The following is a 14,857-nucleotide window of genomic DNA, read 5'->3' as shown; positions in this document are numbered from 1 at the left end:
ACCACGGGAGTCTTCGTATCAAAGAAGGCGAGAACGACAACGGTATGTATTAATTCTATTAATAATCATTGCAATATATATGCAAGTTATCATAATGTTATCATTAATTATTAATGAATACTTTAAACATTATTTTGTATGAGGCATATGAGCAACAAATGGTAGAGCGATATGACGATAACGCTACTCAGCATCCATCATTTGATCCTACAGCATGGGTGACTGCAGCAGGTGAACCCAAAAAAGATCGCGTGTTCGGGTTTGGGAGTAATATGAACACTTCACCAGTTATTGCTCATTTCAGTTACGGCTCACCGACTTCTTACGCCGACATAAGCTCCAAGCAGCAGACTATTCTTTTCGGTGATGATGTACGCCAGATCGTTACGGAATCACTGAATAACTACTTCCATGACACTGTCACCCCCTTTCTCCGAAATGAGATCAACAATTTTGTTCTGAACAGGGGATCTTCGATTCCAGGTCCCTCTCAGGTATAATCACATATTTAGTTTTTTGTCTGCCTTAGAACACATATGAGCATAATCAAATCACATATATAACTTTTTGTCTGCCTTAGAGAACATATGAGCATGATAGAATCAGATATAAAGTTTTTTGCCTGCCTTAGAGCACATATGAGCATGCTATAATAACATATACAGTTTTTTTATTGCCTTAGAGCACATATGAGCATGCTATAATCTCATATAAAATTTTTTGCCTGCCTTAGAGCACATATGAGCATGCTATAATCACATATTCAGTTTTTTGACTGCCTAAGAACATATATGAGCATGACAGAATCACATATAAAGTTTTTTTGACTGCCTTAGAACACATATGAGCATGCTATAATCACATATTCAGTTTTTTGACTGCCTAAGAACACATATGAGCATGTTATAATCACATATTCAGTTTTTTGACTACCTTAGCACACATATGAGCATGATAGAATCACATATAGAGTTTTTTTATTGCCTTAAAGCACATATGAGCATGCTATAATCACATATAAAGTTTTTTTGCCTGCCTTAGAGCACATATGAGCATGTTATAATCACATATTCAGTGTTTTGACTGTCTAAGAACACATATGAGCATGTTATAATCACATATTCAGTTTTTTGACTACCTTAAAACACATATGAGCATGCACAAATCACATATAGAGTTTTTTTACTGCCTTAGAACATATATCATTTATGATAGAATCACATATAATTTTTTTTGCTTTGCCTGCCTTAGAGCACATATGAGCATGCTATAATCACATATTCAATTTTTTGACTGCCTTAGCACACATACGAGCATGATCGAATCACATATATAGTTTTTTGCCTGCCTTAAAGCTCATCTGAGCATGGTAGAATCACATATAGAGTTTTTCTAGCTGCCTTAGAACACATATGAACATGCTATAATCACATATTCAATTTTTTGACTGCCTTAGCACACATATGAGTATGATAGAATCACATATATAACTTTTTGCCTGCCTTAGAGCACATATGAGCATGATAGAATCACATATAGAGTTTTTTTATTGCCTTAGATCATACATGAGCACATGATAGAATCACATATAGTGTGTAATTTATTTCATTATATTTTGTTTATCAATATTGACTGTTCTTTTCTTGTGTAGGCTGCTAGCGATAATCTGCGTAGTGGAGCTGAAGGGACAGATAAAGACAATAAACAAGAAGACGCACAAAATCTTGGCGATGATTAGAGAACTGTGTTGAAGAAGTTCTATTTTTTTATGTTTCCTAATTGTAATTGTTGAATTGTAAATAATTAAACTTGTTAATTTTAAGGTGGAACAATTAATTGTTGTAGATTCTTGTTATATGGAATTTTTTGTGTGGTTTGTTTTTTATTTACAGAAAATATAAATTGTACAGGAAATATAAATTGTACCGTTCTCGGTATTTAATTTTCAAATAAATTTTTTTTATTTTTTTCGTGTTTGCGACGGAACCATCTGTCGCTATTCATATAAATCTAGCGACTACATAGCGACGGAAGTAAATCCGTCGCCAAGCCGTGGTCACCGTTTAGTACCGGCGGATTGGCGACAGAATACATCGCTCGTTAGTCCGTCGCAATCAGCGACGGACCTGGCGACGGAATAAATTCGTCGCCAGTTAGCGTCGAAATATTCGCGACGTAAGCATACCGTCGCCTCGTTGTCGCTAATCTGTCGCTACGCCTGTTAGCGACGGATTAGCGACGGAATGTGGTCGTCGCTAATCTGCTGCTTTGTTGTAGTGATGGAGGCGGGGACGAAGGTTAAAATCCATCCCCGTCCGGGGGTGGAGGCGGGGATGGACATGCACTTTTCCCCGCCCCGCCCCATCCCCGCCACGATCCCCGCCCTGCCCCGCCTCATCCCCGTTTGAACCGGGGATGGAGGACATGAAACGGGGATGAAGGCGGGGGTGGAGGATAAAATCCATCCCCGCCGCGGAGGCGGGGCGAGGGTGGAGGATAAAATTTTGAGGCGGGGCGGGGGTGGAGACCTTGTCCCCCACCCCGCCCCGCCCCACTGCCATCCCTAGTTCTCTCCACTATCACCACAGATTTCCAAAAGACTCCTCAATATGTTTTTCTTCAAGTGACGTGTCAGAGTTGTAACATGGAATTCAAGGCACATCTGGACGGTGCAGATGTTTTTAAGAAAAAAGCACAAGGGAAGGAGGGTTTTACAAAAGCGCAAGGCATAGACCAAACAACCCTTCGTTAGTTTTATAAAGCAAAATGTCTCTATACATGTATGACTATGGTTGCATCTCATGTGATGCCAAATTACATGAGATGGATTCACATGTGATTTGGAGACATGATTCTCAATCACAAGGTGGAAAATGTGATTTGAAATCACATGAAATGTGAGTAAATTCACCCCGAATGTGATTTCAAATCACATTCTGTTTGTTATACTCATCTTCTGATGTTTGGTTAGCTGTGAAAACGAGCTTTCATTCCCTCATTTGCACGAGAGTCTGAATCACATGAAACGTTACCAAACATATGTTAAACCATTGATTTAGTCCATCCCTTATTTCTTGTAGGATCTACTGTTAGCAAAAATGTGTGAACTTACACCCACAAAACTGACCTACACCTAAGCAGCATCCTTTTGATTGTTGTTTTCCTGCTGTCACTGATTAAGTTTTACATTGCATTTTTGTTTCACCATTCTTTTTTTCACTCCGAGAAACTTCTCCAGGCGCAGAGACCTAGCCGTGCTGGCTCAGTCTGAGGTACTTATATGGTCTCTGTCCATGTCATCGTAATACTCCGAGGGCTTACACCCCTCAACCCCAAGGAGTCGCCAAGCTTCGGGGTCATGCCCATGGGATTTGATCCTAGACTGCCTGTCAAATGGTCTAGGCCCCACCCCACTACACCAAACCCCATGGGTCTTTGCTCCATCATTCTTGCGTTGCATTAAACACTCAATTCAGTGCTCTCTCTCTCTCTCTCTCTCTCTCGCACACACAGAAAGAAGGGAAGTGGGACTGCAGAATATGTAAAGAGACATGCCCCTAAAGTCTGTGAGATCAAAATCATATACAATGGTAAAGAAGTTGCAGAAGGTGATCAGATGCCTTCTTGACCAGTGATGCCACCCTCACCATTGAGCTCAAAATAAGGATGGGGATGTGGAGTCTCAAGATGAAGAGAACAAAAATGCAGTCTCTTGTGGTTGCCTTATATCCAGGTTCTTTTACTTTGTTACAGGCAAGGGGAGAGGAAAAAAGGGAATTTGTTGTACTTGTTGAGTGATCCTATTCCTACCAGTGTTGAGATTGATTTCCTTGTATATACAATTTATTCTTGCAATCAAAGATGTGTAAAGATAAAGCTTGAGAAGTTTGCAGTAGGAGTTTCATGTTATCCTGAAAGGATTCATGGAGGCAACAAGCTGTGTAAGGATGATTCAATCCCCTTGCCTTGCCTTCATGGCTTGTAGCCAGCCCGACACGTCCCGTTACTTGCCGGACTTGGGCTGATTTTTTTGGATCATGGCCCTGCCCAAACCGGGCCTAGGCCTGCCCATTCACCAGGGCATAGTGACAAATTTAGTGAAATTTATGAAAATCTTGCTAAAATATCGTGAGAATTACTTGAAAGTTAAAAACAGCAATTTCATGGGATATTTTCAATTTCTCACTATTTTTTTGTTAAACACATAAATACTGTGTTCTATTTATTTTTTATCTTGCTTATGCATCATAATTGGATGATTCAAGAGCTAGTCTCTATAAAACCACCAAGCATATGGATCAATGATTCAAGAGCTAGTTTTTATAAAACCAAGCATATGGATCACAACCTTGTGGTTAGATTTAAGAGAAAAGAATAAAAAAAAAAACCGTGAAAATCATGGTTCATCTTTCCAGTTATAAAATATGAGAATGGGAAATATGAGCATTTTCAACGCTTTTTTTACAAATCCAACCATGTTATTATGTGTAAATTTGCTAGGAAACAACTCTTGAAAATATAGGCATTTCCAACGCTTTTATCTGTTAGATGTGCCCTGAAAATATAATAAAATATTTTTTAATGCATTTATTTTTATTCTTTTGGATCATTTTGTTTCTAAGTACTAATATATCTTGGATATGAGATGACCAATATGAGACAAGATATCATGAAGGTTGTTTGACTTTGGGTCAACATGGGACAACTAGGTTTCGAGTTCCTTGTGTCTCCAATAGTCGTAGCCATGGATGAAGATAGGCAACTTATTTATAAGGTTGTCATGGTGTATGATGTTCTTATTATATATGAGTTGTTGATATTAAAGCTTTAAAAGATCATGTTTATACATCATAATCAAATAATCAAATGATTCAAGAGATAGTTCTTATAAAACCAAGCATCACATTGGTTAGATTCAACACAAAATAATAAAAAGTCCATACATGGTAGTTCTCTCTCATATATATATATATATATATATATAAAGAGTAAGATCCAACAAAAAAATCAAATTGTCAGATGCATGGTGACGCACCCCACATCCACCAAAAAAAGTTTTAGGGCGATCAGTGTCCTCGGATAGAGCCTTTTTTTTACACACTTAAGTCACGAAGGCCTAACTTAATATTGGACATTTTACTGTCCAATGTTACTCCCTTATATATATAAGCTTCTAAACAGTCTTATCTCTTAAACCATCCCAAACGGCTTCAAAGGACAAAGTTTCATGTGTTAGATTAGATTTATATTTAAAGTGATAAAAAATTGATTGCTTATAATGCACCTAAGCTTGAAATAGAAATCAAACCTTCTTGTCACATTGATTTAATCAAAAGCATGTATTTTAGTGAGCAAGCAATAATCAATGTGTCTATAGTCAGGATTAAGCAAAAAAATGTACAATGAGATTATGAGCCATTGATTTTAAAGCCTTAAAAAATCTCATTTATATATCAAAATCAGATGATTCAATAGTGGGTTCTTATAAAATCAAACATGTAGATCACATCCTTATGGTTAGATTCAAGAAAAAAAAACAAAAAAATCTATGAAAATCGCGGTTCACACATTAGTTCTCATGTTCTAGTGATTATATATATATATAGAGAGAGAGAGTAACAAAGACGCTCCTTTTTTTTCTCAAATTGATGATTTAGTGGTTAAAACCTGCCACTAAATCATGATTTTCATAATTTCATGCAAAATCGAATGCTCCTTGAGCATCTGATGACTGTTAGGCTGTCCAATCTCTCTCTCTCTCTCTCTCTCTCTCTCTCTCTCTCTCTCTCTCTCTATATATATATATATATATATATATATATATATATATATATATAGGGATGGGAATAATGTTGAACAAGTTTTTTGTTCATGTTACTTGAATGCGCACACATTAGTAATAAAACAGACTTTAACGGGTGATTGCGACCACGGCAAAGCTGAAGTTGACAGACATGACGTTCTTTGATCAAGCAAGCAAGCACTGTACACAAATCTCTCAATAGTGAGACCCGATCAGGTGAGGGGCCACCCTAATGGTAATACAGACAAGGGGTGCCTTGGATGCAGTGGTGGAGCCACATTGAGGCCAGGGTGGGCAGTGCCCACCCTAACCCAGGGAAAGTCGGGTCCGACTGCCCACCCAAAGAGAGATCCGTTCAGGGTGGGCACCACCTGACCTGACTTCTTTTTGTGCCATAATAACAAGTGGGAGTGAGAGGCTTTTGATTTAGTTTTTATATAATGACATAAATGTTTAGTTATAATTATAGGAGTTTTTGTATTTTTTAATTACTATTAGGCATGAATTCATAAGTAATGAATGTTTGATTTTTAGTAGAATATGAGGGCCTTTATTTTTTTTATCAATTAGCATAAATGCAAAATTATGTTGTTTATAGGAATTAAAGTTTTGATTTGATTTTTATAATTTTTATGAATATTTAATTATAGTTTTAGGGTTTTTATATGTTTTTCTTTTTCAATTAGCATTAAACATGAATCCATGAATAATACATGTTTGCTTTTGGTTAGAATATTAAGGATTTTATTTTTTATCAATTTGCGTAGATGAGACCGCCATGATTTTTATCAATTGCTAATGTTTTAATGAATTAGCAATGAATCAATTATGAATTATTTTCTAAATATGAAAAATCATTGTTGTCAATTGTAAAAGGTATACTTTAAATAACTACTTATTTTTTAACATATTATTAGTATAGTTTATTAATAAAAAAATTTCCTTTTTTCTTTTATATTTATGTCCACCCTAGTTTAGATTCCTGGCTTGGATGCTGGTAATCTTAAGATGAACGTCCTACGTCATTTTCTAGTAGCACCACAAGCTTGTTACCCATTGCAGATCCTTAATGCCTAGTAGCTCCCAAGGGTTGCACACACCTGGCTAGGTGGGTCAACTTAAGATGCCCAAGCTGCGAGTTTGATACCTTGGGTGTGCTTCAATGGCTCGAAGCCAATGGGGGCACCGGTTGTTTGGTAGGAGCTGTCAGTGCACGTCACCTTCAGTGTTGTGAGAGGCATACGCCTTAGTACCTGAAGCGTACGCTTCAGAAGTGAAGCGCACGCTGAAGGTACTGAGGCGTTGCAGTGATGTGCCTAAGGTAAATATTGAAATCAGGTACCATCAGGTAGGCGTACGCTTCAATATTTTATCGGCCCATACCCTACGAGGAAAAAGAATGAAGAAGTGTAAAAAATAAACATATATTAAAAATATTGAAATCATCTCATGTTGTGAGACAGAGGCGAAGCGCAGGCTCAACGCCTCGCTTCGCCTCATCGCATTTAACAACCTTGGTCACCTTGTGTTGGGATGTTGCAGGTTCAAAACCCAATGGTACGCTGTATAATTGTTGGAGGTCTGCCTAACCCCAGCTTGCCTTTAAAAAAAAGGATGTTCCCCTTGTTAAAACACACACACATTAACGCCTAGTCACAAACACAATGACAAAAGTTTAAAACAGTAAGTTATTGCCAAGATCCTTCTCGTGAGATTTTGAAAATTTGTATTTATCTCAAGTTTTTTTCTAGAAAATATTGGCTAAAAATAAATTATGCAAAAATTTTTTGGAAAATGACATGGGGTTTAAGGTCTCGTCCAACATTGAAACTTTAAAATAAAATCATTTAAAACTTCAAAATATGGGTTTAATTTACACATTGGACTTTAGGAGACCTTTCCTATTCTCAATGCATTTAAAGCATTTAATTTCCAAGATAGATTTTATGAAACTGTTTTTTATTTATCAACACTTTCCAAAGCTGCCTTGTAGAGAAACTCCTTTTATGTTTTTGGTTGATGAGAGAAAGTTTTATTACTATTAAATGAGAGAGAGATGAATACAATATAGTTTAATGAGAATTTATTCCCTTAAAATAATGTTGTTCAATGCATTTTAAATAAATTTAAAGCAAGTAAAGGCCTCTTTTTTTATTTTAAATATCGCAACAAAAACATAAATATCATGATAAATATTTAGGTTTTGTCGAATTGCGATATTTTAAATTTTAAAACGGTAAGAAAATATATCGCATTTTTTTCATGATATTTTAAAAAGATCAGCGATATTTGCCGCACGGGAATCTGTTCTCTCAAAGTACAAGGGCGATACGAAAGAAATGGGCAAACATTCACCTTATAATTCCAAATAAAGAAGTAAATTTAACCATCAAAATCAACACTGGCTATAGAAATATACATAAGAAACCAGATCTCCAGTTAGAACAATAGAACTTCCAACAACTTGAACATGATATATATCTCAAAACCCATCTTTAATCAGATTTTGTCCACCTTTTGTGAATTTAGCAAGAACTACAGGGAGGATTCAGATCATAATAGAGCACTTTCAACTGCTTGATAATAAGCACATCTAAAAGAAATCAAATTCCAGATAGTTACCAGAAGATTTCACATGAGTGGCATCACCTACAACCTTCTTCTCGCTTGTGGAAGCAGCTGCCAATGGAACTGGATTAATTTCAATTGGCTTCGGAACTTCTGGTGGGCTTGCACAACGTATCAGGGCCCAATTCACACCCTCGAAGAACGGATGCTGCTTGATCTCTGTCGCCCCACGCTTGTAGGCTAACCGGTGCTGGGGCTCTTTCACAAGAAGGCCCCTAATGAGGTCCCTTGCTGCAAAACTGACGACCGGATACTCTGGAAACTTCAGTGGCTGCCCAACAACATTGAAGAGGGTGGCCCTGTTTCCAGAACCTTTGAATGGGGTCTTGCCGAAGAGGAGTTCATAAAGGAAAATTCCAAATGTCCACCAATCTACAGCACTACCGTGTCCTTCGCCTTTGATGATCTCTGGGGCAAGATACTCATGTGTCCCGACGAACGACATAGATCGTGCATTTGTCGGCTCAGCTATGAGCTCTGGAAGTGGACTGACCTGATTCCCAATCTCATTTTTTGATTTCTTCTCCTTCTTGGACCAGCTCTTGAAGAGGCGAGGTGAGAAGCATGTGGGTTGCACACAAGCAGGCTGGATACATGATGGCTCGATGCATGCAGGCTGGACGCAATAGACTGGATTCTTCCTAAATGGATCTGTTTCCATGGAGGATGATCTCACAAGAGTTGGGCTAACAGCACAGCGCAGAGAGAGATCAAAGTCAGAAAGCATGATATGCCCATCATCCCTTACAAGGACATTTTCTGGTTTAAGATCCCGATAAATAATTCCAAGCATGTGTAGGTACTCCAAAGCAAGGAGGACCTCTGCCACATAAAACCTGCGAGGTGGAACAATCATGCACAAGAAACTCCAAGAAAATGAACAAGATGTGTACCATTCTTGGGATGTTAAGGCATTCAAAACTTTTTCAACAGAGAACTACTAACTTCGAAAGTGCATGTCAAGTGATATTCTACTGTATATGGTAACAGTCAAAATTAATTGAAGTTAGTTATACATGAAATACATGTGTACATTGGCAATATAAAAGTTCAAGATAACCAAAGAATTTAGCAAAATTTTGAATACCAGAAGTATATGTTTAAAATGTTGGAACAATGTGGCAAAGAGTAAAGCAAAATAATTAAAATATCAATCATACATCATACATGAAAAATAATAGATTCATTCATGAGCATGAAATACAATGTCTGAAGGGTAATGACAACACAGTAACAAAGGTAAAATAATCATCAGGTCTTCGTACCTAGAACTGATTTGCCAAAGAAACATACAGCCTACATGGAATTTCTTTTGGACCAAGTGGACTACATGTCTAGGAGCAGACTGACCAAAACAAATCAGTATTGATCACTGAGAATATTTAATAAATAGGAGATTAAAACTTAATGATGAATGGCAATCTAATAGATTTTATTAAAAATACATAAACTCTTAAATAATTTTACTTTCTTCACAACAAAAGGATTGAGATTTGTGTTGCACTGAAGCCATCTGAACAAAATAACCTATTGAGATGCAGAAAACCAGCCATAGGAGAGATCCATAAAAAGCAAAGATCGACACCAGAAAAAGCCTCAAGAAAGCCTTCCTGGCTTGACAAGAACTTGGCCATCATTAAGGCGGAATATACACCAAGAATCCCTAGGTAGGGGTGGGCAACAGGCCAGCCCAGCCTGCTGATGGACCAGGCAGGACAGTTGGGAAAACCCCAGCCCACGGCCCGCCCGTTAGGCCCATGGGCCTAATCAGGCAGGGCCTATTTTTTTCACACACACACACACACACACACACACACACACACACACACACACACACACACACACACACACAATATATATATATAATGCCACAGTCAATTGTAGGTGCAATCGACCTAGAAAATGTGGTGGATCCCCCTTTTTTGGTTTTTCTTCTCACATCTAACAACATAGATGTATTCTACATGTTTTGTTTAGTGGGAACCGGCTTTTGGATCGCTGGAACCCGACCTATATACAGGTTTTTCCAGCGATACAAAAAACAATGGCTACAAGGCATTGAATTTTTCCGACTCATAAAAACATGTTCTTTCATCGAAAAAACAAGATCCAAGAGTCAATACCTACTAAATTGAGCATGTTGAACACATCCATGAGGTTAGATTGTGTCAAAACAACTCGCATGTCGCATGGAGAGATTCAAACTAGATTGTAGGTACAATTGATTGTACCAAATATAAAACCATATATATATATATATATATATATATATATATATATATATATATATATATATGGGCTGGGCCAGCCCAGCCCACGGCTCAGCCCGGGCCGGCCAGCAGGCCGCCCAGCCCATTGCCCACCTCTATCCCTAGAGTAATCAAGGTGCATATTGCTAGGATCTTAAACCAACAGGGTCATAACAGGAATCCTAGGTTACCAAACTTCAAGTCGACCAGCCCATCACCATCCATTGCCTCAAAAAGGTCCACCCTTATCCGCTATCACAGACACACAGTACAGCCATGCAACCCAATTGTGGCTTTTACTTATCACAACAAATTGAAAACATTACATGTATCAGTAAACTAAAAACACGAAAACTAGACTGGGCTCCACGCTTTGCATTTGGTAAACAATCAGCAAAGATCCCACCAACACCCCTCCTCATCAACTGCTAGATTTTCCAGTGCTCTGCTTATTGTGATCAAATTTCAAGATAGGAAAAGGGAGGATTTGTATTTTTTGACAAAAGAAATTGTACGCACCACAAATAAATTTATAGCACTAGTGGATAAAGTGATATAACGTTTCATCTTTTTATTGAAATCAGATGAACTAAAAGGACCAGGAATCATACTTTGCAGCTTGCTCGGAAAAATGTTTTCCAGGTTGCCTCTGACGAAGGGTGTGCAGGTCTCCTCCTGGACAGAACTCCATCAGCAAACATGAAAATTTCTCTGTCTCAAAGTGTGTATATAGTGTAGGAAGAAATGGATGGTCAAGCAACTGAAGGATTTCTCTTTCTGTCTGAGCCCTTAGCAGTTTCTTCCGACTTGCCAAGGAACACTTATCCATAACCTTCATAGCAAAATAGCTCTTGATCCCACTCAGTTCCGACAGATAAACACTGCCGATATCACCACACCCCAACCTCTTCAGTAACCTGAAATGGTTCAACCCCAAAACCCCATCTCTTGACCGAACGAACTGGATGGCTTCCCATCTTGAATCGTTCGCCTTGTGGGGTTTGCTCACACTGCTACTAAGGCTACTACAAGTGCTCTCATCACTGACATCAGTGCTAGTGCTACCCCTGCACATACTACTCTTTCCACTTTCAACATACTCCACATGATCACTAACCTTGGCGCTCTCGCTGGTCTTAGGAACGCTGCTGGCCCCATCACTAAACTTGGTAGACACCAAACTATCTTTCACACCATCAAGCAACTGAGAGTCTGTCGTGTCATCATTTTGCCCCAAAGTTTTGGTTTCTTGATCAGCATTGCCTTCCAAACATCCTGTTTTCTGATCCAAATGAAGCTTCTGTACAGCTTGTGCTAGTTGTGATCCACTAGACGGGGCTTCCCCATTTCCGGAGCTGGCAGAATCAATTGAACTTGGGCGTTTCTGATCTGCAACAGGTGGACCCATGCTTTCTGAAGTATACTTCAGATTACCCTTTTCATCAGCTGGATTAGAGTTGGATGCAATATCCACTATGGCATTGGATACAATCTGCTTTGCATCAGTTTGTTGAGGTGACTTTTTCATTGAGACTTACTCTATCTTTCTTAATTTTAAAGCTAGAAGCCAAAACACAATCTTTTTCAACTGATCAAACAAGATAAAACCCATTCATCATCAACACATCCCAAACACGGATATAACCAATCGAGGTCTAATACAAACACCCAAAATTTCCTCCTTTGCAGTACTCATTGCCTCAATTGATTTGATGACCCTTCTGTAAGCACATAAATAAAGAACTATTAAGGGGAACACGCAAAATATTCATCCAACTAAGCTTTTTAGGCTGCAATTGATCTGAAACCATCATACTAAATTTTTTCTGACACAACCAGCAAAACAGATATTAACACAACGCACAGAAAACACAAAAATTTCAATATTACAACATCTACAACTAGGATTATTGATGCCAACATCTCAAGATATTCAGATTCAAGCATCAGCAGAACCAAGGGACCAAGAAAACCCAAAAAGGAGAAGAAAGCAAGAAAAAACTCAAACCAGCTCAAACAAAGCGAGATCACATGGAAAGCAAACAAATAGAAATCACAAGAAAGGGAAACGAATGGAACCCATTTCTTCAAAAACTCCAAGAAGCATAACCACGGAAAAGGAAGACAACAAGATTTCTGCACCATAAAGAAAGAGAGGAGAAAACCACAAGATGGGGTCTCGGATTTCTGCACCAGAGCCCTTGACAAGAAGACCAACATCAATTAATCTTTCCCAATTCAACCAACAACCCATTTTTAACGTGCACCGCCTTTCCCTCGACAGAAACAGAAAAAGAAGCAACTGAAAACAGAAAAAGTCCACGCTAGGGAAGATGGGTATAAGAGAAATACCTGAAAAACTGGAGAATGAACCTTTAGTCTGCTCGTTACCAGAAAGAAGAAAAGGAAGACGCACCAAATGGTTCCCTCCAAGCACAGAAGAAGAAAAGAAAGGTGATAGTTAAAAAAGCAGAAAGATTAAGAGAGAGAGAGAGAGAGAGGACGGTTGGACTGTGTTCCTACTCAAAAGTATTGCTATTTTTAATCCATTTTCATAATTTTCTATTTTACCAAGTTTTCAGTTCACAGCAGGGTCTTCTCTGTCCTTGCATATTTTTTAATATGGCTACCATGCTCTTTCATTTTCAAAATGGCTAATGTGTCCCTCAAGGTTGACCACTTGATTAATAAATCTTTAGTGTGATTGAAATCTTTAAAATGAACAAAGGAATCCAACACTGAAATCATAGATTTATCGCTGCATTCAATGATGCCAACTCTCACGGACACTTTGGGATTGGAATCGAATTTGGAAATCTCACCTGCCCAACTTGTGATATCTCATCATTGCTCTCAGACTCGCCAGTTGCCACAACTGAGTTGTAGCCAACACCTTGCCAATAACAATAAGGCCTTCCTAAGTTATAGCATTTTTTCTTAGACACTGAAGAAAACCCTCACTCACTTGTGAACTCATTGATGTAAAAGTTAGGGATGCAAACTATTCGGATCCCGAGGATCCAGCCAGATTTTGAGCATCCAGAAATTTTCAAACCTCCATTATGAATCCAACCCATTTGCATTCCTAGTAAAAACCTCATGTCCACCAGCAGGGCTCAGCTTGTTTGGTAGGAGCTATTAATGCACGTCACCATGTGTTGGGACGTTGCAAGTTCAAAACACAATGGTATGTTGTGTAACTGGTGGGGGTCTGCCTAACCCCAGCTTGCTTTTCAAAAAAAAAAACTCATGTCCCTTTTTTTTTAAAGACAAGATGTGGGGTTAAGCAAACTTCTACCAGTAATACCACTATATCATTGGGATTTGAACCTGCAACGTGACGTGAACTAGCTGCTCCTACCAGACAAGCGCAGCCCCCGTTGGTACCTCATGTCCCCTTTACTCATAAAGGGCTACACTCTATTTCAATAGATGCGTATGTATATGTTTTGGCATCTCTTAGGTTTGGTGAGTCTTATGAGTTGCCCCTACTAGATGAGCTAGTTATACCATTTTAGTTAGGCATTGGATCCTGTGGTCATTAGAGTGTATAAACTGAGTTTGGCAAGCATGGGACAAGAGGGCAAGATCATTAATTAAGATATTGCAACCACGACAACCAAGGCCAAGTTATCACTTTCAACCACACAAGAAAAAATAAACTACAAGAGATGTAAGGGATTGATATCTTAACCTGCTTTCTCTGTTCAGGTATAAAAAGGACGTGTTTTAGATCTTAATCATGACATTCCATATACTTCTAAATAGTTCCTCTCAATTATAGCATGATATTCATTTGCTTTATGAATTCATGTCTGGATTATGGAATATTAGTTTGCCTCCATCCCTGTTTCATGTCTTCCATCTCTAGTCCAAATGGAGCGAGGCGGGGCAGGGTCTCGTTTCACTGCCATCCCTAAAGAATGAGAGAAGGTTTACTAACGGGGATCGAGAACGGGACAGGACAGAAAAAAGCGTAAGTCTATTCCCGCCTTCATCATCGTGCCAGTTTTGATTTTAACCTCTATCTCCGTTTCATATCCTCCATCCTCGGTCCAAACTAAACAAAGAGGGGGCGAAGGCCACATTTTTCTAGGTCCACTGTCATCCCTAGGCAATGGGTGGTGCCCATGAGATTTGAACCTAAACTGCCTTCCTAGCAGCCTAGGCCCCATCC

General features: G+C 38.6%; 1 protein-coding gene across 1 annotated transcript; it reads right to left on the bottom strand.

Moving 5' to 3' along the window:
• Positions 1-8,184: 8,184 nt before the first annotated feature.
• On the bottom strand, positions 8,185-13,252 carry LOC149818387 (serine/threonine-protein kinase D6PK-like). Its single transcript, XM_089984098.1, has 3 exons — positions 13,033-13,252; positions 11,292-12,401; positions 8,185-9,267 (listed from the first exon to the last, which is right to left on the bottom strand). The coding sequence occupies exons 2-3, from the start codon at positions 12,206-12,208 to the stop codon at positions 8,397-8,399; spliced, it is 1,788 nt and encodes a 595-aa protein (XP_089840224.1). The 5' UTR covers positions 12,209-12,401; positions 13,033-13,252; the 3' UTR covers positions 8,185-8,396.
• Positions 13,253-14,857: the final 1,605 nt, after the last annotated feature.

This window comes from Nuphar pumila, chromosome 13 (assembly GCF_984573655.1).
Source record: "Nuphar pumila chromosome 13, dmNupPumi1.hap1.1, whole genome shotgun sequence".
Classification (NCBI taxonomy): domain Eukaryota; kingdom Viridiplantae; phylum Streptophyta; class Magnoliopsida; order Nymphaeales; family Nymphaeaceae; genus Nuphar; species Nuphar pumila.
Note: the sequence above shows the minus strand (reverse complement) of the source record. Positions and strands in the feature narration are given on the sequence as shown.